This window comes from Saccoglossus kowalevskii, chromosome 1 (assembly GCF_978046115.1).
Source record: "Saccoglossus kowalevskii chromosome 1, keSacKowa6.1, whole genome shotgun sequence".
Lineage (NCBI taxonomy): Eukaryota > Metazoa > Hemichordata > Enteropneusta > Harrimaniidae > Saccoglossus > Saccoglossus kowalevskii.
This window is the reverse complement of record NC_140641.1, coordinates 16312567-16337764: the sequence shown is the minus strand read 5'-3', so window position 1 is coordinate 16337764 and position 25198 is coordinate 16312567. Positions and strand designations below refer to the sequence as shown.

At 35.3% G+C, this 25198-nt stretch overlaps 2 protein-coding genes across 3 annotated transcripts; both read right to left on the bottom strand.

The window, feature by feature from the left end:
- Positions 1-2083: 2083 nt before the first annotated feature.
- Positions 2084-9468, bottom strand: LOC100377648 (uncharacterized). Of its 2 annotated transcripts, none has more exons than XM_085499587.1 (4): positions 9359-9468; positions 7076-7432; positions 6439-6642; positions 2084-5066 (listed from the first exon to the last, which is right to left on the bottom strand). In XM_085499587.1, the coding sequence occupies exons 2-4, from the start codon at positions 7292-7294 to the stop codon at positions 4899-4901; spliced, it is 591 nt and encodes a 196-aa protein (XP_085355713.1). In that variant the 5' UTR covers positions 7295-7432; positions 9359-9468; the 3' UTR covers positions 2084-4898. The 2 variants fall into 2 exon arrangements, with proteins under 2 accessions (XP_085355713.1, XP_085355718.1); XM_085499592.1 differs by having other exon boundaries at positions 7076-7429; positions 9359-9456.
- An 8865-nt stretch (positions 9469-18333) lies between these two features.
- LOC144364022 (uncharacterized) lies at positions 18334-19496 on the bottom strand. Its single transcript, XM_078014296.2, has 2 exons — positions 19226-19496; positions 18334-18605 (listed from the first exon to the last, which is right to left on the bottom strand). The coding sequence occupies exons 1-2, from the start codon at positions 19487-19489 to the stop codon at positions 18513-18515; spliced, it is 357 nt and encodes a 118-aa protein (XP_077870422.2). The 5' UTR covers positions 19490-19496; the 3' UTR covers positions 18334-18512.
- Between the last annotated feature and the right edge of the window lie 5702 nt (positions 19497-25198).

Genomic DNA, 25198 nt, shown 5'->3' with positions numbered 1-25198 from the left:
GTACCAAGTTACATTGAAATGTGATGATTAGTACTTGACCAAAAATTGACTAATTATTATGCATATCAGGTAATTAATATGCACAGGGGAAGCCAGCAGTACAAAATTAACTAAACCTGCATCACAAATATATTATAAATTTTATAATTTTCTATTACTTAGAAGCAAATGTACCTTGTTTCATGTTGGTGTCATCAGCAAGTATGTCCTGATGCCATAAAAAGCACAGGAGCTGAGTGTATTTCTTCATATATTTGAAAACAGACCCAAAGAGAGGTTTGTTAGGTCAACAAATCTGGATATCAACCATGGCAGCTAGGGTTCAATAATTGTATCATTAAAAAATAATCAGGTTTTCGCCATAGTCCTTGAGTATCTATCTACTACCATAAGTTTCATTGAAATGTGATAATTAGTACATGAAATATCAAAAGATGAAAAATGATTAATTATGCAAATTAGGTAATTAATATGCACAGATATTAAGCTAAAAATGATTAGTTCTGTGCATTGTCCTATGACATCTATGTACAAAGTTTTATTGAAATGTGATCATTAGTACTTGAGATATCAGTAGAAAAGTCAAAAATTTACTAATCATTACGCAAATCAGGTAATTAATATGCACACATTTTCACCAAAAACTAATCAAATCTGTGCATTATCCCAGAGCATCTATGCATCAAGTTTCATCAAAAAGCAGCATATGGTTTTTGAGATATCAGTGGAACAGATGGACACACACACACACATACTTTCATGTCGCACCATCGTTGTTACGACACACATTGGATTAACTTACGCAAGGATATCAACCCTGTAGATTGTGGATTATTCAAAAGCACCTATGTACCAAGTTTTATCCAATATATCTATGAATTGGTTAATTTATGCAACTAAGGTAATGGGTAGTAAACACAAAATATAACCCTGAATCAAACATGTATATGACTTATTCCAGTGTATTTATGTACCAAGTATGCATGGCACAGTCTCCATTAGTTATCAAATTTAAGATATATAGTTCTGTTAATATTAATATAGTTGGAACATAAACAAGTCAAGAGAATGGATCCAGAAGATGATGCGTGATTATGATGATTTTTTAACATTAAAATGAGTACTCAATATCTCAAGAAATATTGCTCTGGAACAGCAATAATTAAAACATAATGGCCACCAGTCGGCCATTTTGAATACATCTATATATCTATAACATGATGTAAAATGAATATAAAAAATTTGAACATAATCAGTCAAAGCATATCAGAGATATGGCTCTGGAAGTCAGCCATTTTGAATCCGATCTGAAAAATAAAATGACGTGCATCAGGAACCCATAATCTCTAATGTATGTACCAAGATTGAACAAAATCCATCCATAAACGCCAATATCCAGTTCTGGAATGCCAGGAATGCTTGACTGTTGATGACTTTTTTGCTCAAAAATGGCTGCCATTTGGCCAATATGACAGTCAAACCAATGTTATGATGTATAATGAATATATAAAATTTTAACATAATCAGTCAAAGCATGGCAGAGATATGGCACTAGAACTGCACTAATTAAAACAGTTGGCCATTTTAAATTGGATCTGAAATATAAAATGATGTGCATCATAATGTCCATTGTATGTATCAAGTTTAAACAAAATCCATCCATAAATGCTTGATTTTGATGATTTTTTAGCACAAAAATGGCCACCATTCGGCCACGTTGAATCAGGTTGTGAAACAAATTGATGTGCATATGTATAATATTATGTAAGAAGTTTGATTGTCATTGGTCCAGGCATGACTAAGATACTTGTCCGGACGCATGAACAAAGGTCAAAACATAAGTCCCCGTTTTCAGACTGTGCCCGGGGACTAAAAATAGGGTAATTATTATGCAAATTAAGTGATTAATAAATACAGTTTTTAACCAAAAACTAATCCAGAACATCTATGCACCAATTTTCATTGAAATTTTTGAACATACATGCACACATATATATAGACACCATAGCTGCAAAGACCCACACAAAGTCAGAAAGAGCATTGGGACCACTGAGAGGAAAATAAAATGCAATAAAACAACATGTTTCCAGTTAAATACAAGCAATTTAATCTAACTCATAGAAATGTGCGATACACAATGAGCCATAAAATTACCTTGATAAAATAAATAGAAGCAGTAAACATCATATAATGACATTAACAAATCTGGAAATGTAGTGCGAAAATCAAGTTTCAGCACTAGACACATACACAGTGCGGTGACTACGCACATCTAGTTGTGTTTTCAATGATTACAAGTATTTAATAAGTATTTATGCAGAAGGCAGCTCAGCACAAGTAATGTACGATACCTTGTTGGGCAGAAAATATTACACTTTTTCGACCTATTCAAAAATTAGAGGTGTTCCATCGAGAAAACTGAACATTTCTAGGCTACCAATAGTGTTTGCGCAATCACCAAGGCCAGAAGTTAATACATAAATATATTGACTGGCAACGCAAGAATGCGATTGGCTGATAGGGCTATTAAGTATAATAATACCATTTGTTTACTTAATTGGCACCACAAATGTAAATTAGCGTTAATGTAAGGATAAAAAAAATTTCAATTATTTAAAAGCTATCAAAATGTACCCTCTATGATTCTTTATTCAATGACCATAACTAATTATAAGGGTGCACGTCAATTCAGTTATGTACTGTTATTTATTTCTACCTATTTAATCATGGTAACAAGGTTTTACGCTGTGGGGCGTGTTCACTACAGGCCACTTTTTATGGTTAGGCCAGACTTTTATTATCTCGTTTCGCAAACCATCGGAATGAACCAGAGCTGAAAATGAAATAAAAATAAAATTTCTCGCGCCTGCCGATTTGTAAGTGCAAAAAAATGCTTAAAACATATAATTGTTATCTTCATTTTTTTACCGCTCACAACGTAAAAAATCCAAGTTGCATTTTCGTGGGAGTATCATGATCAAAGTACCGAAGTCTCGCGCAGATGGAAACAAGGTTATACATGGAATAAAATTTTATTTCATTCCTTCTCTCCGATCAATGATCTCACTTACAACTCTTTGAGAATCACACAATCTAATGGAAAAAAAAAAAAGATTTAATTTTTTTTTTCGCCCTTCTCAAAAAAATTGCCTTATAAAAACTTGAGAAACAAGGAATAAAAAAAGTCTGGCCTCAGCATGTTCATCTGCAGTGGAGTTCAAGTTTAAACCTTGTGTTGTATGTCGTACACAATTACATCATCATGCAGTATTTATCTACTGAAAAAGGAATGTACACTAGTCAATATTACACATGAAAAGCTCAAATAAAAATTAATGCTGTAAAAGATTCGGCAACAAAAATATTTTCTTCATAAAAGCAGATCTGAAATAACATTTCAGAAATGCACCATGTTAAATGTAAATACTCAAAAAGTCATACTAAGCATTTCATAACAAACTGATGTCCATCATCAGATAATAACTTCAAGTTATTGTTTTAATAAGTTTTTTTCACCTTTCGCAAAATAACCTGCATTATTTTTTAAAAAATTTTCTGACATTTGGGGTCAAGACCTACACACAAATGGCAAATACATGTACATATGGTCCAAAACAAAGAACTTATATAACAATGTGTAAAAAAAAAAAAAAGAGCCTATTTGTTTGGAAAAATAATGCCATTCAAAGTGTTAATTTAACCATAGACTTAAACATACACAATAGATCTTACTCGGAAATGACTGTCAAGATCTCAGTGTGAGGAAGAGAGCCTGAATAGTTAATTTTCCCGATTCATGTATACTGTGGCCATGGAAACCATGTTATTCGAAACAGTGGACGCAATATAGCGATAAAAAATGGACACTATTTAATGACAAAAACAAGATGTGTGGCTCTCTCGCTACCAACAAGATCACTGCAAGCATTTGCGGATAAAGTCTAAGATGTTTGAAGGAGTTGAGAGTTATATCATAGTCAAAGTCAACAAATTTCAGAAACTTCAACCAACATTTTAGGACTAACATAATTATTCAAAGTATTATGGAAAGAAATCAATAAATCATTTGATTATGCAAATTCAGATCATACAAGAATAAGTTAGAGTTCAATAAAACTGGTCTTCAACAATTTTGAACAGAGAGAAGACCATGCAGTCTTACTGAAGCTCAAACCGACTTAGAATTCCACCATTGGCCAAGCTGTTTTGATGGTTGTCAAAACCACACTGATTGGAAATGCATTGCAGTCGCCTTTGATGTCAACAAGTCTGAAATTTCACAAATTGCCATAATTGTGTAAATGACGGTGGTTGTCCCATACAGCCACGCGTATTTGAATATGTCTGAATTTTGCGTAAATGAAAATACATTTGACATACAATGCACATGTGTTGCTCTGTGTAGTATATGTGACCACTGCTCTGGCATAAGAAAAGGTACTACCTGTTGCAGAGATAGAAATATATCCTATAACTACAGTATTTGTTCTATTAAAAACTTACATAAATGACACACTAAAACAGTGTGAGCTGGTATACTTGGAGATACTAGTACCGGTAGAGCAAATACGATACTTGCAGTAAAGTTAATTGCTTTGAAACTTTCTTGCCCACTATAGTATGGCTATCGCAAAACACACAGTGGTTTATTTGCAAGTTTATGAAATATAGTGTATATTCAACCACAGTAATTGCTGTATACAATATCGTCACTAGCCACAAAGATGCCGCACATAGTTTAAAACGATTGGTTCTAATATTACAAGTATAATGCTTGTTCATTTTCACGACCACCGCGCACAAGTATCATTTATTAAAATATTTAAAAAGAAACAATGACTAAAAACCGCTGAGAAAAAAGAACGCACAACTTGATACAACAATGCCATTGAATTAACCTATCTAGAGCTGGGTCTGAGAAATTCCTTAAGCTGCTGGTTTTCATCTGGTACGTAATCCATTGCCATGTTGTCTTTATAATCTATGATGTCTTTGATGGCCTCTCCAACCGCTGTATTGACAGAAACCAACATCTGACTTATTACATAGTCTCCTTTCTCAGCTGCCTGCAGGTACACACAGAAAAAGATGGAAGTCAAGATCCCATTGATAAGTTGCTTTCCTACAACTCAAACGATATGAAACCACTAATTTGACTACTCCAAGAGCACAAATGATTGTTTTATTTATTGAATCTATAATTTTTTTAGAAAGAGCAGCAAGTCACCAAAAAATAGAGAAAAAATATCACAAACAGTGATGTACTGAAATCTTACTTCACTTTCAATTCTTTGCATATGTGTGCTTACATAACTGAACATGTGAAATACCAGATAAAGTCACAAAAGAAATTTCTTGAATAAGACAGGCATACAAATTTTTTTTTTTTAACCTTAAAAATGCACAAAATACTTTTCTTATTTTTTTAACGAAATCCCCAAAAAAACTGGGTGAACAAAAAATGCGGGTAACTATGAAAAAACAAAAAGACTTGAGTTCTTTTGAAGCACCATTCAGCAACCGACTGGTACAAATGTATTGTATAGCCAGTGAACAGTGGATCACGTAATAATGATAGCAGTGTTTATTTTTATCCAACCATTCATACCAGGTCACAGAGGTCAGGCTTGAATTCAAACAACAAAACTTGCATGACTGCATGAGTCATACTTTCCCATTTTTATGTAAATTATGATACCAAAAGAGTATGTTTCAGCAGCAGTTGGGTGGAAATTGTTCGGCTATGCATCGTTTTGTAATTATGTTCAACTGTTGCGATATTGTGGTATTATCATTGACCTTGCATTTGAAAGAATAAGCTAAGTTGGCATGTTTGATTGTGCGTGCACCATGTTCTATCCACCAGGTCATGTGATATGCAAATTTTCAGCTCATGAATATCAACAGAAACCTAAACCTTGCAAGGGACGCATTTTTTTTTCATTCCTGGCAGTGATTTTTCTAGTTTTTAAAATCAAATTAAAATGTTGAAAAGTCCCAAAAATGAAGCTGATTCACCTGTACTGGTAATGGCAATATTGGAAAAGTTGACCCAACTGAGTACTAACTCTAAATTTCTCAGGCTGCCATTTTTAAAGCAGTTGTTTTTTGCTGAAATCTCACTCACATATTAATCTATAGGTTGGTTATACTGGTATCATATAATTATTAAAGATGCCATCCTATGCAAAAATAGAGAGGATTACATTTGTGGGTGCCTTTTCTCAACCAGTTCCCTCTTTTCATCACAAATTCACAAAATAGTTTATAGTCTGCACTTCCTTTGAGAAGATTGGGACGAAAATAGCCAAATTTTGGCTTCAAAATATTCAGAAATAATGAGGAATATAAGAAAAACATGCCAAAAAATTTAGATGAGAAAGCTGGTGGTGAAAACGTTATTTTTGTGTTACAAAAACAATTTTAATCTAATAATACCTTGTGCAATGGACTTTTTCCATCGTCATCTGTTATAGTTGGATCAGCTCTGTTGTTCAGCAATAATTTGACTATAGTAACATGGCAACAGTATACTGCTCTATGCAGCGGTGTAACTCCTGACTTGGTCTGCAGATTGGGATCGGCACCTTTATCCAGGAGGAGTCTACAGATTTCTTCGTGACCATTCCGGCTAGCATAATGCTGAGACAATGACACCACAAGAAAACTTAATAATGATACCACATATCATAATTAATACATTGATTACCATGACAGAATTAATTCATCCATGTCTATATGTACACAATACCTGATAACACACGCCTGAGAAATGATTGCGATTATGCTGATTGAATAAAACATTATGTGCTATGTTTTTTTTTTAGGTTTTCCAGCTGGAATACACTATGCATATTATGCTAATAGAAATATTAGCATAAGTTCTAGACTATTGCAAAGAGTGGGTAACCAGCAAAACGATACTCTAGTATCCAGGCTAATAATTCATTACCATCAATGAGTTCTACCTACAAACTTGATATAGCCCTGATAAATAATATATCTGAGCATATTGGCAAATGCTTCATTTTATTAAAGGCATACTTATATAATAACACAGCCTGACTATACTCACCAATGCTGTATATCCTGAGGAGTCTTGTACATTTGGGTCACCATCTTTGTCTAAATACTTCCTAACTTCCTCCACGTCCCCACTCATAGCTGCAGTCCAAATGCCTCTTTCAAACTCCATCTCCTCCAGGGTTTGAGTGACTGAAGAATAGGCCGCCTGACCCTCACTGCTGCAGCAGGCCCCATTCTCATCGTGACTGTGACCATGAGCATCATCCATAGTTGGAAAATGAGTTACTTCACTGGGTAAGTAGCCAGTAGCAGGTATAGTTTTACGACATCAATATGTAGATGTAGAACACTGTTATCAGGTAAGTATTCTTAGTGAAAGCAGATACCAGTACAGTGAATGTGTCTACTAGAATACAGACAATAATAAACATTGTAAAACTGGGTATTGACATATCTCCATGCTGGTGATAGCTCATTTGCATATTGTGGAAACATAGTTGAACATGTGCACACACTAGCATTTGTCAACAAATTTTCCACAAACATCAAATTAAGAGATGGTTTATTTTTAATGATTCTGCAGCTATATTCACTCAGAAATTAAATAATTGATGCAATCAAGGAACTAATAACAACTTTCTCTATCCTTGGGGGCGGAGCTACGTCACAATACGTTCCACGTTGCTAAGACGCGCACCACTGTACATGCATTTCTATGGGCTCTTTTCGCGCTGCTGTGGAACGCCGGTCGAGCCGCTGAAAATTTGAGAAAACGACACAAACTCAACTTTGAAGTAATCCTGAACAACCAAATTTACATATGTTACACACATAGGGCTAATCTTGTTACACTGTTCAGAGGATTCTCAACAAGCATCCCAAAGTACCGTTTTCTGCGAGTTTTTGGCCTTTGTTTTCACCGCGAGGGTTGCCAAGCGGTGAAAAACGCCCAGATGTCCGCCCCCGAGGATAAAAACTCCAGACATGTAAATATAAACACAGATACAAATTCTCTATGTTTTATAACTTACTCATAGGAATTTCATTTATGAAGTTTCATTTGTAATACAAAAAAAAAAAAAAAATTAAAAAGGTTATATAAATATTAAATCACACAGTCAAAAACACATGCAGTTTCTAGCTTTCATTCAAAATTCATTTCCATATTTACCTCTACAAATGTTGCATATAAATATAGTATGCATCATGATATAATATTTGTTTTAGCTATCAGCAACAGTTCAACACCAAGCAATCCATCATTTGATTGGCGGTAGAAATAATAATATTAGGTCATTACGAATATACCACCGAGTATGCACTCAAGCAGTACAGTAACAACCTCTGCTACGCGTTCGTCAGTAACTTAGATCACTGTACTTCTTTTGTGCATACTTTGCGGTATTTTCATATCCTTGCTTGTAGTAATAATTTAACGAGAGATAACGACTGGAAGTGGCAACAAAGCATGTTTCACGCTGTGTGAACATTTGCGTTATTCAACAACAAGATTCCATTTCCATCATACGCTAATGATGCTTCTGAACAAAAGAAGGAAAGTATTTAGATGAGACGTAAACACGATGCACAAATTCTAAATATGGAAGACATTTGAACATGTTCACAACAATTTTGAACACATCCGGACAAGTAATTTCTCATGTTTTGGTGTCAGATGTATACCGTTATTTTGAATAATTGGACAGTCACAGTAGCTATGTCACTTGAAAGCTAGAGCGCACAATATGGGTATAAACAATGTGCAGACTACTCGTGAGCCAATCACTATTAAATATTTGAATGAAAGATGATAATTAGTATTTACAAATTGTTATATATCATGTTTATAAGTGATAAAATAAGTACATGAAGTTTACTGCCTTTCACTGTGTTTTTCCGGAGATAACAATTTTTATACAAAACACAGACAAAAAATCTGCCAGTTTCCACTTTGAGACAATGGTCACTAAGTATTAACCTTGTCAAGGTTATTAACTTTCAGCTAAACGCACGTGACAAATAGCTCACGATAATGTCGCTTTGACTTCCGTTCAGCGGAATAACAGCATACATATTTTCAGACACATAAATTTATCCAAAAATATATCTGCTCGTGTTCTGCTAACTCCGACATACTGACCAGTTCTTACTTTGCGTCCGCGATTTATGTATCGTATGTGCTGTACTGCACGAACACCAGCATTAATAATTAAAATTATGAGACATCGTGAAACCGACAACGCCAGCAACCCGTACAAATTGGCCATATATCATTGACTAGAGTCAATAATATGGAATGCATTACATCTTAATTACATCACAGTAAGCTTACCTTTCAAACTAAACCACCATTTTCAGTGATGAGCAAATAAATCAGTCAAACACGAAAACATCACGCAGATGATCAACAATCAAAACAACCCAGTCGCCATTTTGGAAATGTATGCCAGAGAGGGCGTGTTTAGAAATGTCACTTTCGGCCAATCAGATTGTTGGTGTCAAGTTCTTATACATGTACGTATCTAAAACACAAGACTCTACTACCGCTGGTTGTATCAAATCGGTTTTACACGTTGATACAATCGATGTGGTATACTTTCGAATTGTTTTATTTGACAGTGTATTTATTTATTTTTATTTATTTATTTGTTTGTTTGTTTGTTTGTTGCAATCCCTTTAAATCAGAGGCTTACCAATAAAAGTACACATACGATCAGTTAGGAGCAGCAAAACACAAAAGTACAAATAATTACAAAAAGTTGTTTCAACAGGTATTTAAAAACTACACAGATGATTTGCTAAGTTCAACTGTATCAATGAGGAATTGTTTAAAAGTGCTATCTATTTTTCTACAAAGTTCAACATTGTAGCCCTGGCCTTGTACCCTAAAAGAGAGATTAGCAGTTCATTGCCCCCGAAAACATGTTTCCATATCTTCAATTCAGTATTACGTGTTTGATTTTATTTATTGTAACTTCTCTCTGGCTGGGAAAAAAAGTCACATTCCATGATAAAATGTTCCATTGTTTTAATACCATTTCCACAACAGGGGCACGTAGAATCCTCTACATCTGTTCATTTCCTTTTCTTTTTTCGTATGCCACAGCTAGGGTATATGATTTGCTTTAAACTTAAGCTGCGCCCATTAAAGTTGTTAATGGAGTTTAGATAATTCTGAGGTTTCTTTTTCTTGGTTTTGAACTCATGTAGAGTTTCAGACTTCACTCGTTAATCATGTTTTCCTTCCACTCGTCAATATTATCCACAACCTTTTTATGGTATAATGTGTTAAGTTTATAATCTCTAATGATTAATATGTGTTACTCATTCACGCGCGGATTTAGAGGGAGGCCTTTTCAGCCCGCAAAAAAATGACAAATTGACAAATCCTTCTCTTTCATGTGGCATAACCGTTTGCAATATTTCAGTTTCATAATTTGTAATCAGTTTCCCATTGTAATAAGTCCAAATTCACCAAGTACTGTTTCATTCGCTATATGTCTACATGCACCGTGAATAAACTTTCTCCTTATCAATGATATGATGCTTGAGAGTATTTCCCCAAATTTTGTCACAGAGTTTCAAAATATTTTTACTCATCGTACAAGTAACTCTCTTCATTTCAAGTTTTATTGGTTTCGTTCGCCAAAATCTTGCCAGTAATTTACTAGCATCTTTTTCACTGTTTCCTTTTCTATCACTAGATTAGAATCCTGACCCAAAACTACAGTTTTATATGACCTTTATTTTGGGCCTTTTAAAATTGGCCGGTATTCACCTGCTTTCCAAATTTCCATACAGTGTTTAACTCTTGCCAGGGTTATTTCCCGCGTAATAAGTTGCTGAGTATTATTTTTAACATCAAGGTATTTTTGCCACAATTGATGACCCTCTTTATCAGAACGACACGAATCATTGTTTTCAATCCACAATGTTCCCGACATAATTGTTTTCTCTCATTTATGACTGTTTATGACTGTTTATCTCATTAGTAAACCAGGCTTGGTATTAGTTTTAAAAGACTTTACCTATAACATCATTACGCGTTTCAAGCACTTTATTTTACCGTTTATTCCACACATTGTCACTGGCAGCTTGTTTATCAACCTTTTTTGTTTCTCTAATCCAAAGTTATTAACAACCAAATGGGCATGTGTTTTGTAGTTACTGGGTTAGATACAGTAAGTATATACACAGTCAGTATTGAAAATTGATTGACTAAAAGGTTTAACGAATTTCCTAATATAAGTAGTAACCCATGAAGTCAGATGAGCAATTTCGTACAACGGTTAGTTACATGCTTTGACTATCATACTCGAAATCCCTGAAAAAGAGGGTTGGGTAACTGTAACTTTAAAAATTCTGAAATAACAAGTCATTGTCAATGACATAGTCCTCGTCATGTTTTAAGTGTCTGAAACGCATATGTTTAAATATTGGAATAGTATTTAGCATATTAACACAATGCTTGATCAATAACCAACATATACACTGGTACCTCCAAGTTCACATTACTTTCACTGATTGGTTAATTAGAATTCATAGAACACAATGCTTGATCAATAACCAACATATACACTGGTACCTCCAGGTTCACATTACTTTCACTGATTGGTTATTTAGGATTCATAGAACACAATGCTTGATCAATAACCAACATATACACTGGTACCTCCAGGTTCACATTACTTTCACTGATTGGTTAATTAGGATTCATAGAACACAATGCTTGATTGGCGAGGCTTTTTATCTTGAAAAAATGCGTGATCTGTTCTGCTTGCGTCGCCTGTTAAAAAAACCGTTCTACTGTATTTTGATAAAAGATTGGCTGTTTATTTTTGTCGCATCTCCCCTCCTTGTCGTTAAGGGCGCCTATTAAATACAAACTGTAGTGGTTCAATCTGCCAAAGGTTAGTTTGGAGGGGTGATCCGAAACCAACGTTTCTTGGCTGACGAAGAAGGCGTCTCTGGGAAATTACGAAGAACGCATAGAAGGACGGATCCCAAGACATAAGTCTATGTGTTGGACTATGTCGGACCGATGGGAACAACAAATATATGGTCGCCGAACCAATTTGTACACAAAACGACCTCGAAAATTGATCAAATATGCATGTTTTGTGTACGTTACAATTGGTTACTATGGAAGAAACATTCCACCATACCTCAATATTTTGTTTGGTGACCTATACTAACAGAATTATACGTAGTGTTACTATACAACAGGCCAAAACAAAAAATGTGTTGTTGCCCTCAGCGATATAATATATCGGGTCGCGGTTTATTTTTATTTTTTTAATAGGCTCAAATATAAAAGACTCATCATTTTAAGCAGTAAAAAAGTGTTTACTCTAAAATTAACGATCCCGGCCCGTTGTTTTATCACCGGGGTCACCGGGGGGATAAGTGGCGACTTTGAACCTCGGGTTGATCTGTTTTTCTCTGACATGTTTCGAATACTATATATACCTCCGAAGCCCATATACCTCAGCCATTTACGATACCCTTAATTTTCACGAGTTTTTAAAAAAAAAAAAAAAAAATCCGACCGACCGACCCAATTTTTCAATTTTCCGACTTGAGGGCAACACAAGTTTTTTTTCTTTTGGCCTAACAACAGGACTATGTACCAAGCATACTGGACTATAAAATAACATGGTGCCATCAATTACTATGTACCATGCATACTGCACTATAACATAAGAGCAGGACTATGTACCATACATACCGGACCATAACATAACAGCAGGACTATGTACCATACATAAGGAACTATACAACATAACAGCAGGAATATGTATCATGCATAAGAAACTATACAACATAAAAACAGGACTATGTGCCATACATATTGGACCATAACATAACAGCAGGACTATGTACAATGCATACTGGACTATAACATAACAGCAGGACTATGTACAATGCATACTGGACTATAACATAACAGCAGGACTATGTACCATGCATACTGGACCATAACATAACAGCAGGACAATGTACCATACATACTTGACCATAACATAACAGCAGGACAACGTACCATACATACTGGACCATAACATAACAGCAGGACTACGTACCATACATACTGGACCATAACATAACAGCAGGACTACGTACCATACATACTGGACCATAACATAACAGCAGGACTATGTACCACACATACTGGACCATAGCATAACATCAGGACTATGTACCATACATACTGGATCATATCATAACAGCAGGACTATGTACCATACATACTGGACCATAGCAACACAGCAGGACTATGCACCATGCATAATGAACTATACAACATAACAGCAGGACTACGTACCAAACATACTGGACCATAACATAAAAGCAGGACAATGTAACATACATACTGGACCACAACATAACAGCAGGCGCGGGACTATGTACCATACATACTGGACCATAACATAACAGCGGGGCTATGTACCATACATACTGGACCATAGCATAACAGCAGGACTACGTACCATACATACTGGACCATAACATAACAGCAGGACTACGTACCGTACATACCGGACCGTCACATAACAGCAGGACTATGTACCATACATACTGGACCATAACATAACAGCAGGACTATGTAACATACATACTGGACCACAACATAACAGCAGGCGCGGGACTATGTACCATACATACTGGACCATAACATAACAGCGGGACTATGTACCATACATACTGGACCATAACATAACAGCAGGACTACGTACCGTACATACCGGACCGTCACATAACAGCAGGACTATGTACCATACGTACTGGACCATAACATAACAGCAGGACTATGTACCAAACATACTGGACCGTAACATAACAGCAGGACTATGTTCCATACATAGTGAACTATACAACATAACAGCAGGAATATGTACCATACATATTGCACCAAAACATAACAGCAGGACTATGTACCATATATACTGGACCATAACATAAGAGCAGGACTATGTACCATATATACTGGACCATAACATAACAGCAGGACTATGTACCATACATACTGGACCATAACATAACAGCAGGACTATGTACCATATGTACTGGACCATAACATAACAGCAGGACTATGTACCATACATACTGGACCATAACATAACAGCAGGACTATGTACCATACATACTGGACCATAACATAACAGCAGGACTATGTTGCATACATACGAAACTACACAACATAACAGCAGGACTATGTACGATACATACGGGACCATCACATAACAGCAGGACTATGTACCATGCATACTGGACCATAACATAACAGCAGGACTATGTACCATACATGCTGGACCATAACATAACAGCTGGACTATGTACCATACATGCTGGACCATAACATAACAGCTGGACAATGTACCATACATACTGGACCATAATATAACAGCAGGACTACGTACCATACATACTGGACCATAACGTAACAGCAGGACTATGTACCATACATATTGGACCATAACATAACAGCAGGACTATGTACCATACATACTGGACAATATCATAACAGCAGGACTAAGTACCATGCATAAGGAACTATACAACCTAACAACATAACTATGTACAATACATACTGGACCATAGCATAACAGCAGGAATATGTACCATACATAAGGAATTATACAACATAACAACAGGACTATGTACCATACCTACTGGACCATAACATAACAGCAGGACTATGTACGATGCATAAGGAACTGTACAGCATAACAGGACTATGTACCATGCATAAGGAACTATACAACATAACAGCAGGACTATGCACCATGCATAAGGAACTATGCAACATAACAACATGACTATGTACCATACATACTGGACCATAACATAACAGCAGGACTATGTACCATACATATTGGACCATAACATAACAGCAGGACTATGTACCATACATACTGGACCATAACATAACAGCAGGACTATGTACCATACATATTGGACCATAACATAACAGCAGGACTAAGTACCATGCATAAGGAACTATACAACATAACAACAGGACTATGTACAATACATACTGGACCATAGCATAACAGCAGGAATATGTACCATACATAAGGAACTATACAACATAACAACAGGACAATGTACCATGCATAATGAACTATACAACATAACAGGACTATGTACCATACATACTGGACCATGACATAACAGCATGACTATGTACCATGCATAAGGAACTATACAACATAACAGGACTATGTACAATACATACTTGACCAGAACATAACAGCAGGACTATGTCCCATACATAAGAAACTATACAACCTAACAGCATGACTATGTACCATGCATAATGAACTATACAACATAACAACAGGACTATGTACCATGCATAATGAACTATACAACATAACAACAGGACTATGTACCATACATACTGGACCATAACATAACAGCAGGACTATGTACGATGCATAAGGAACTGTACAACATAACAATAGGACTATTTACCATGCATAAGGAACTATACAACATAACAGCAGGACTATGTACCATGCATAAGGAACTATACAACATAACAACAGGACTATGTACCATACATACTGGACTATACAACATAACAACAGGACTATGTCCCATACATAAGAAACTATACAACATAACGGCAGGACTATATACCATGCATACGGAACTATACAACATAACAACAGGACTATGTACAATACATACTGGACCATAACATAACAGCAGGACTATGTACCATGCATAAGGAACTATACAATATAACAACAGGACTATGTACAATACATACTGGACCATAACATAACAGCAGGACTATGTACGATGCATAAGGAACTATACAACAAAACAGCAGGACTATGTACCATGCATAAGGAACTATACAACATAACAACAGGACTATGTACAATACATACTGGACCATAGCATAACAGCAGGAATATGTACCATACATAAGGAACTATACAACATAACAACAGGACAATGTACCATGCATAATGAACTATACAACATAACAGGACTATGTACCATACATACTGGACCATGACATAACAGCATGACTATGTACCATGCATAAGGAACTATACAACATAACAGGACTATGTACAATACATACTTGACCAGAACATAACAGCAGGACTATGTCCCATACATAAGAAACTATACAACCTAACAGCATGACTATGTACCATGCATAATGAACTATACAACATAACAACAGGACTATGTACCATGCATAATGAACTATACAACATAACAACAGGACTATGTACCATACATACTGAACCATAACATAACAGCAGGACTATGTACGATGCATAAGGAACTGTACAACATAACAATAGGACTATTTACCATGCATAAGGTACTATACAACATAACAGCAGGACTATGTACCATGCATAAGGAACTATACAACATAACAACAGGACAATGTACCATGCATAATGAACTGTACAACATAACAACAGGACTATGTACAATACAAACTGGACCATAGCATAACAGCAGGACTATGTACCATGCATAAGGAACTATACAATATAACAACAGGACTATGTACAATACATACTGGACCATAACATAACAGCAGGACTATGTATCATGCATAAGAAACTATACAACAAAACAGCAGGACTATGTACCATGCATAAGGAACTATACAACATAACAACAGGACAATGTACCATGCATAATGAACTGTACAACATAACAACAGGACTATGTACAATACAAACTGGACCATAGCATAACAGCAGGACTATGTACCATGCATAAGGAACTATACAATATAACAACAGGACTATGTACAATACATACTGGACCATAACATAACAGCAGGACTATGTATCATGCATAAGAAACTATACAACAAAACAGCAGGACTATATACCATGCATACGGAACTATACAACATAACAACAGGACTATGTACAATACATACTGGACCATAACATAAGAGCAGGACTATGTACCATGCATCCTGGACTATATAACTTAACAACAGGACTATGTACAATACATACTGGATCATAGCATAACAGCAGGACTATGTACAATACATAAGAAACTATACAACATAACAACAGGACTATGTACAATACATACTGGACCATAGCATAACAGCAGGACTATGTACAACACATAAAGAACTATACAACATTACGACAGGACTATATGTACCTTCGGTATATACATGCATACTGGACTACACAATATAACAGAACTATGTACCATACCATACATATATAAATAAATATATATTTAACAAATCAATCTACTAATCGATCAATAAGTTAATCAGTCAATCATTCATGTAATCGCCTTATCAATACAGAGCAGATACAACTATTAATTCGGTATCATTAAATGTTACCGATGGGACTATATAACATAATGGACTATATAATATAATCACAGGACTATATGCCATAACGACGGTACTATATGACATAACAGTGGGACTATACACCATACATAATGGAGCATATATTATGCCGACAGATCTATATACCATACATTATGGATTATATAATATAACGACAGATCTATATACCATACATAATATACTATATACAATATAAGTAGTTAAAAAATAGAGTCTGTCCAACTACAACGTTAGAAGTCTTCGTTGAAGTATGGGAGCATATCAAGTGGTTAATATAGTGGGTAATAAGAAATAGTAGCTCAACCAGAACTTGATCTTCAAGATTTTATTTCTACCGACGTTTCGACAATTCACAGGTTGCCTTCATCAGGGTCAAACAACTGGCAAATATAAATGGAAAGAAAACATAACTGAATAAACGAATAAATCAAATCAAAAGCGATGGAGAAAGACGAACAAAGCAATCGGAAAAATAAAGTCAAAATAAAAACTAACCTGCTGGTTGGGAAAACGCAGTAATAATGGAGCTAAAAATACTCCCTATGGATGACAATAAAGCGTGGACCCCCTCTCCCATGTTACAGCACTGAAAGAAGTATAGTCTGGGCGGAAATGCCTATATAAAAACGAAAGAGACTGAGAAACTCGCCTCAAGTTGCATGAAAAACATAATATAATGTACCATACATACTGTTCTAAAGTTCTATTTTATAACAATTGACACTGCTCAATGGTATGCACCTGTGCCATCTGAGGGATCAAGACTATAAATCGATGTGTTTTTGTGAGCAGTGTGATTAGTCAATATCAGACGTACTGATTAGTATATTCTCTGTAAGGTGGTGAAACTACTGCTTGTAAACAATCATATCTGTTTCACTTGTCTTGAAGATCACCCTATCACCATTCTTGTAGCAACACTCTTTTTCAAAGAAATTTAATACTACTTTTTGTATTTCCGGTTTACAGACTTTACGAAAATTTAACACCATTGTGTAGAAATCCAGCATATGATTTCCAACTTCTGAATCTTCGGAAGTAAAACACTCGGTGACGTCAGGACGATATTCTCTCTTGGTTTCTTCTTTCTTGGCATGAGGGATACACTTATCTAATATTTCTTTGATCTTAAGTGATCCAATGAAATGAAATTTCGGATCCCAGTAGAACTCTCCCATTTTGAGGACCAGCATTTCATAACCATCTACAAGGTAAAGAGTAATAATTTTTTCATACAATTAACCTTTTCTTGCCCACATTTTTCTGCACTTTTTTCATATATTCTTCAGAAATTCTTGAAATGAACCCTAATTTTTGGAGGCAACAGACACAATTTGTGTAAATTTTCAGTTTTTTTACTAAATTTGATCATTTTTATCCCAAATAATAGTCTTGACAGCAAATCTCAAAAATATCATTTTCAAAGTTGATAGTTTTTAGAAGTTCCCGACAAACCAGTTCAGAAATAATCTGCTAGAATTATGCGGAAATATATTTGTGAAATGATGTCCAATTATTCTGATTGATTAAGTCATCATATTCTTGCAATGTAGCAACATTTGTATGTAATTGTCACACATAACTCTTTTATACATTGGTACATAACAACATAGATGATTTTTACACCCCAAATTAGCTAACATTATACTCACTTCTTATATGCGAATCAAAATTCAATATTTAAAACCAGTGCAGGCCAATTTTAAAAGATATCATATCTTGAAAATTACATTTGCTGAACATTGAACGACCTATTGTTAATCCATATAGCTTAATACTTCATTAGGGTCAAGGTAAAAACTGATCCGAACTGAATCTCTGTACCTGAAAATGATATGAAACAGTACCTGATTCCATCCTTATGAAAAGCATTCCATTCTTGAGTAGGCTGTCATACAACTGCATCACTATTTGTTCAATGTCATCAAAATAATATGCAGAATGTGATGCAACAACCAAACCATATGGCTGATTATTTGTTCTTAAATGCTCTTTTATGGTATATTCTTGAAAATCAAACGTGACGTTTTTCCATTCATCTCCTCTAGCTTTGACCAGCTCTCTGAATTTCCGGAGCTCATCTGGCATTGGATCCAGGGCTATGTAGTGGATCTTTGAATATTTTTTTAATAAGACATCGATGATTGGTTCATCCACTTTACCTTAGACCAATCAAAGAAACAGGTGTTATGGTCATCCATCTTTCATTCAATGTTATAATGATACTACATAGTGAAGGTAAAACATTTAACAGTACATCAATAGGTGTATGTTACAGCACTACTCTAATGGTGGTGTTGGAAGTTACAATGGGTCACGAATTTGAATAATTTGTCAATGGTAACTGTAGGTGCAAATTAAGCTTTTGAATGATGTTAGGAAACATGATAATATTAGTGGAAAGGAATATTAATTTAAAACATTATTCACAATGTATAAATAACTACTATTGAGGATGGTAGCAGGTTTGTGATAGAGCGCCGTTACCTTTCATTTGACCTTTTACATTCAGTCATTGTTTTCTAGAAGGTTGGTATGGATCTCATCAATAATTTGTGTGTTGGTCACTGGTGGATCCAGTAAGGTAAGAGGGCGCGCTCCTATCGACGTGTCCGAAGTAGACCTCTGGTGAGTTGGGTTTGTCAATTGATTTGTCATTTTTGCGCCTTCCCCTAAATCCGCGCGTGTTGGTGATATGAAATGTTTCATTATTTCCATTCCGAGTATAACTGAAGGTCATGGTCATATACACCATTTTTTGGATGATGTTTTCCCTGTGTGTTATATTTTTGTTCTTCATCTTCAATTGAATTTGTGTCACAGCTATTGCCTTTCTCTATTCCTCTATAAGTCATGGTTAACAATTCTAAATGTTGTCAAAATGTTCCTCTTATGAGTGTCAGGTTCATTCAAGTATGGCTCAAAGATGTATTCTGTTTTAAATTTATCATATGTTCTCAGTTTGCTATTTTCATCATCGGAAATCATTTCTTTCCAGGAACTGACATATTTATTTTTTAAGAGAAGTTTTTAAAATTTGATTAATTTGATTTTTGTGTTTTATAGTGAGTGTCTTTTTTCTTTTATGAAGTTTAGTGATTTGTTTTTCAATATTGTATATATTGCATTTAGTCATTTGTATAGTATAGTATTGTGTTGTGTTGTGTTTGTTCTAGGTATGCCTGTTTTGTTAGATTATCGTCTGGGAGTTCCTTTATATACAACCAGTAGTTAATAGCTGGAACCTTTGCACTGGGCAGTAGTAGAAAATGACCCAGCTCTGCTCTTGATGCTAAGTAACAGGATTTTTTATTTACTTGTAAGATTTGTTTGCAGAATTTAATATTGATTTTTTCAATCGATGTTTTGTCCCATTTAGCAATGCCATAAATGTTGAATAGTTTTATTTTTTATGTCTAGATTTCCTAAATGTACTTTGTTCATGATGTAAATTTATTTTCCAGCTTTACCTTTACTTAATTTGACATGGCATCAGCGAAACTCCCATTTAATTTTATTGTGATTCCTAGATATGTATAACTGTTGTTTTAAAGTTATCATTTCCCAAACTGAGTTGGTATTTTTTTCTCAATGTTAAGATAACAACTTGAGTTTTTGAAAGGTTCACACTCAATTTCCACTTATTGCAATACTCATTTAGTGACTTTAAAGATGTATATAGACAAGCCCGGGTAGAGGAAGTGAGGGCTAAATCATCTGCAGTGTTAATATTCAGGAGTGGTGATTCAGTATTGGCATTATCTAAACTATCCTTTAAAACATTAATAAAAATGTTGAAAAGAGTTTTGCTAATTATACATCCCTGTCTTACTCCTCTATTAATAACAAAATTCCTTAGTTATATATAATTATTTATATTAATGCTAGCTTCAGTATATATAGACGTCAGTCTTTTGGTTGGAGGTGTTTGGGAATTGTTTCAGTGAGACATTGTTCTGCATTATGCCACTGCAGCCTGCAGCGGATATGCATTGAGCATTTTTTAAATTTTCTTTTTGTGACTTTTATATGTTGATGTTTGAATATATATATATTTTTTGGATTATTCAAATACTTTAAGTAATTTTATTTGTGTGTATCTTTTCAGTTAATCGTGTGTACGTAATGCACATTTGCGATTTGGAAATAAAGACAATATAGTTGAGCCTCTATGAATGTATGCGTTTTGATTATGTGAAAGGGACCCACAATTACTGAGTTATAATATACTGTTATAATATACTGTTATAATATACTGACACATATCTTAATGTTTCATAGCAAGTATGTTCCTGATGTAAAAAACTATGATAATTATGTTGGTAATTACGTCAAGTTGGTACGAGAATGAGAGGAGAGTACGAGAGGACAATGTCAAAACCATTTCGCTCGAAATTACATGTGTACACTACGCGATATCAGTCTTTAAGGTCAAACTTACCATTTCCACACCCAATTGAAAGCACCCTCAATTCATGTGTTGGGTCCAAATCCAATTTTGCAAATGTCTCCTTTGCATCTTTTATCCATGAATCACCTTCGACGTTCTTGCCATGCTTCTTCGTAACGTCATAGCGATGGTGGAACTCCACTGGATACTGTCCCAATGATTTGATTTCCTCCATTGTACCTTTAAAACACACTTCCAAAAGACGGACGTACAGACGGATTGATGACGTCACAACGTTCCCTGTAAATGCTGGAAAGAGAAATAACGAAAAAGCGAAATAATAAAAGAAGTGAATATTTACTCTGAAATTTATTTTGTTGACCTTTACTAGTAGCTTAGCTATTAACGGCTTTCTCAGTAAGTGGGTTTCGTATCGGGTGGCTTTCGCGGGGAGTAGGGATTTGTCGCAGTAACTGATCCTTTTATCGATGTTGAGAATTAAAGTTTTATGTTTCTTTAACAACTGGCGCTGTTCTGGGAATACTATCCTAAGGGGTTATTAATTTGCCGTTATGATTTGTGCATTTGCACTGGCAGGAGTTCCAAAATAAGACCCATGATCAGTCTCAAACCAATAAACAGACCAATAAACAGTATCATTATGATCTTATTGGTGTTGCAAAGGATAGTTGAATATTGTTTATTTAAATTAATAATCCCCATAACAATTTTCCAATATATCATTATAGTACGAAACAAATGTATAACTCAACAATGAAATAAAGGAATGTATATATATATTTACATTATTACTAATGCATTGCAATACAACTAATTAAAATTGATAGAAATTGCAATAAAAAATATTCCATCAGTGACATCACTCGGAGGTATATTTCGCGTCAGTGTTAATTACTAAAATATTAGTTCACAATTTCATAAATTGGCTTGGCACCCCTCCCCCCACCACCACCACCATCACCAATTATATATAATGTGTACATATTTTATTACATAAAGGTACACTAACAAAAATGAAATAATAATTATTTCATAATTTATTATATAACCTGTACAAAAGAAATCAATATTTTTCCTTCCTAGAATGTTGCATTTTCCCTATCCGTGTAACTTCATGTGGGAATCCTAATAAATGAGATTTAAAGTTCACAACTGGCGATTTAGTGTCCATGTTGGCTGCAGGTTTTTGTAAAAAAAATGATTATTGTATTCACTGACATTTATTTTGTAGTTACATTTTATGTATACCATATGGTCCATAGTATCTTTTCTTACCGATCTGACTGCATTGTGTACTTGGCAGTTTCCAGTACTGTATTCTCCAGCGTAATCATCGGATTATTTGTAAACGTAAGATTGTAATGCGAGTTAATGGGATACTGTGTGATGCCGCGTGTACCGGATGTAACTTAAATACAGTAATAAAGTGTGAAAAGGGGAATCTCATGAATTAATGTTACCTCAACTTGGAAACAGTGCGATGTTAGTATGTATATAGGGTATTTAATTTATGTTTCTGCTCTTGAAAGGGGGTGATTAAGACTCCCATATTGACTATACACCCCGGACTGTTTACTAGTACTTAACAAGATACTGTAAAGGGGGTAATTATTCACTGGGTTTTAATTTAGCTTATTTCGCTGACTGAAAAAATGCGCCAAATTAAAACACAGTGAATATGCAACATTTAGCATAGAACACATTATCTAAATGACGAAACCGTGAATTTAAAACCCACTGAATATGCCTGAAATGGTAAATCAGTGAAATTTAAACCCAGTGAAATGTCATTTTACAGTATTTGTCAGTATCTTACTGTTATATACAACCAATAACATGTCAAAATAGTTAAAAAAAAAGAAGCTAAAATTCAGTTGCCCCATCGTCCGAATCGCACAGTTTCGCTAAAGCCGGCCATTCATAACCGGCTTCGGCCAAATAAATGATCCTTGGCAGGCGAAGATGCAGTTGCCCGTGCCAAGAGAGACGCGGAACCGAATCAATCAGTCAGCCGTCGTCGTCCACAGCATCGGTATTATTTTACATTGCCTATAAATAAACACTAAATGCAGCTATCCCGGCCAGCAATCGATTCATAAATATTTATGATTTATGCAACTGGTATTCCCATCTATTTTCTTAGTGGTCTGAAAGTGAATGTTGTCAAGTTCGAGAGTGTGTTTTTACGTATAGTGTCTTGAACATTCAACAATGCGTTGAACAGTAGGTACATCTTGGAGAGAGTACAGGAGATGTTTCAGTAACTTAAGAATTGTTGTGCATATCAAAATCCTTTATTAGAACAGAACATGTTATATATTCACCAAAAACAACGTTGCCATGTTTCTCATCGTTCGAATCGCACAGTTCCACTAAAGCCGGACATTCATACCCGGCCCACGAACCCGTGCGTGATCGTGTTAGGAATAACTGCATTTCACTGCAGCTAAATTGAGTCATTTGATTGGGCGTGCCAAGGAGCTGGCGCCACCAGTCAGAGTTGCTGCATAATAAATGTGAAGATCGGGGAGCTTATAACAAATTAAAACAATGGGCTTTGTGCTGATCCACCGGGAGTCAAGAGCAGAAGATCTATATTCGTTGATACGTTTCCAAAATTTCTTATTCCAACGTTGAAAATTGTCTTTAGGCAAGTGAATGAGGACGATGGAATGTCTAAATATTTGTGCAAACCGTGACAAAACTGTCGATACTGATAACATATCAGCTTGCCTGACTCGATCTTCGTTGCAACACAGTCGAGGAACTGTGGTTTGTAACAAACACGTCAATTTCCTCAGATACAGCACTATAAGCCCTTTCTTTTTATGGCCAGTAAGCTCGTCCAGAGAAAAAGCCAGTAACGCAAACGTGTTACTGGCTTCTTCTTTTAATTTTACAAAGTAATATGTGTAAGTTTCTTTCCCGGGTTCTCATTGGATGATTCAAAAAAACCAAAGTGAATTATATAATCGTTTGAGGGCGTGCGACAGTAAATCGTGGTGAAATCTGCCAAGGAATAATGTTGAGGGCTTCGGCCAAATACATGGTCCTTGGCTGGCGAAGATGCATGTTTCTCGGCATACAGCAAATTGGATCGCATAGAACAGTATATAGTCACGGTGATTATGATTGGTGCGTGCAGTATGTCGGTTAATATCAAGGTGCAGGAAGGTGCGGAATCAAATGCCATGTTTAGGAAATGCCGTGGCAAGTTAGCACGGAATACAGTGATACGCGCTGTACTCGTTACACTGGTTTTATATATTAGTCGGGTCAAAATATGAAATATAACAGCTAACCCTAAAAAAATTATACAAAAGGTTTTTCAATTAATTTTGATTCCTCCAGGCATGCTTGGAAACATACTCAAAATCTAGTGAAAT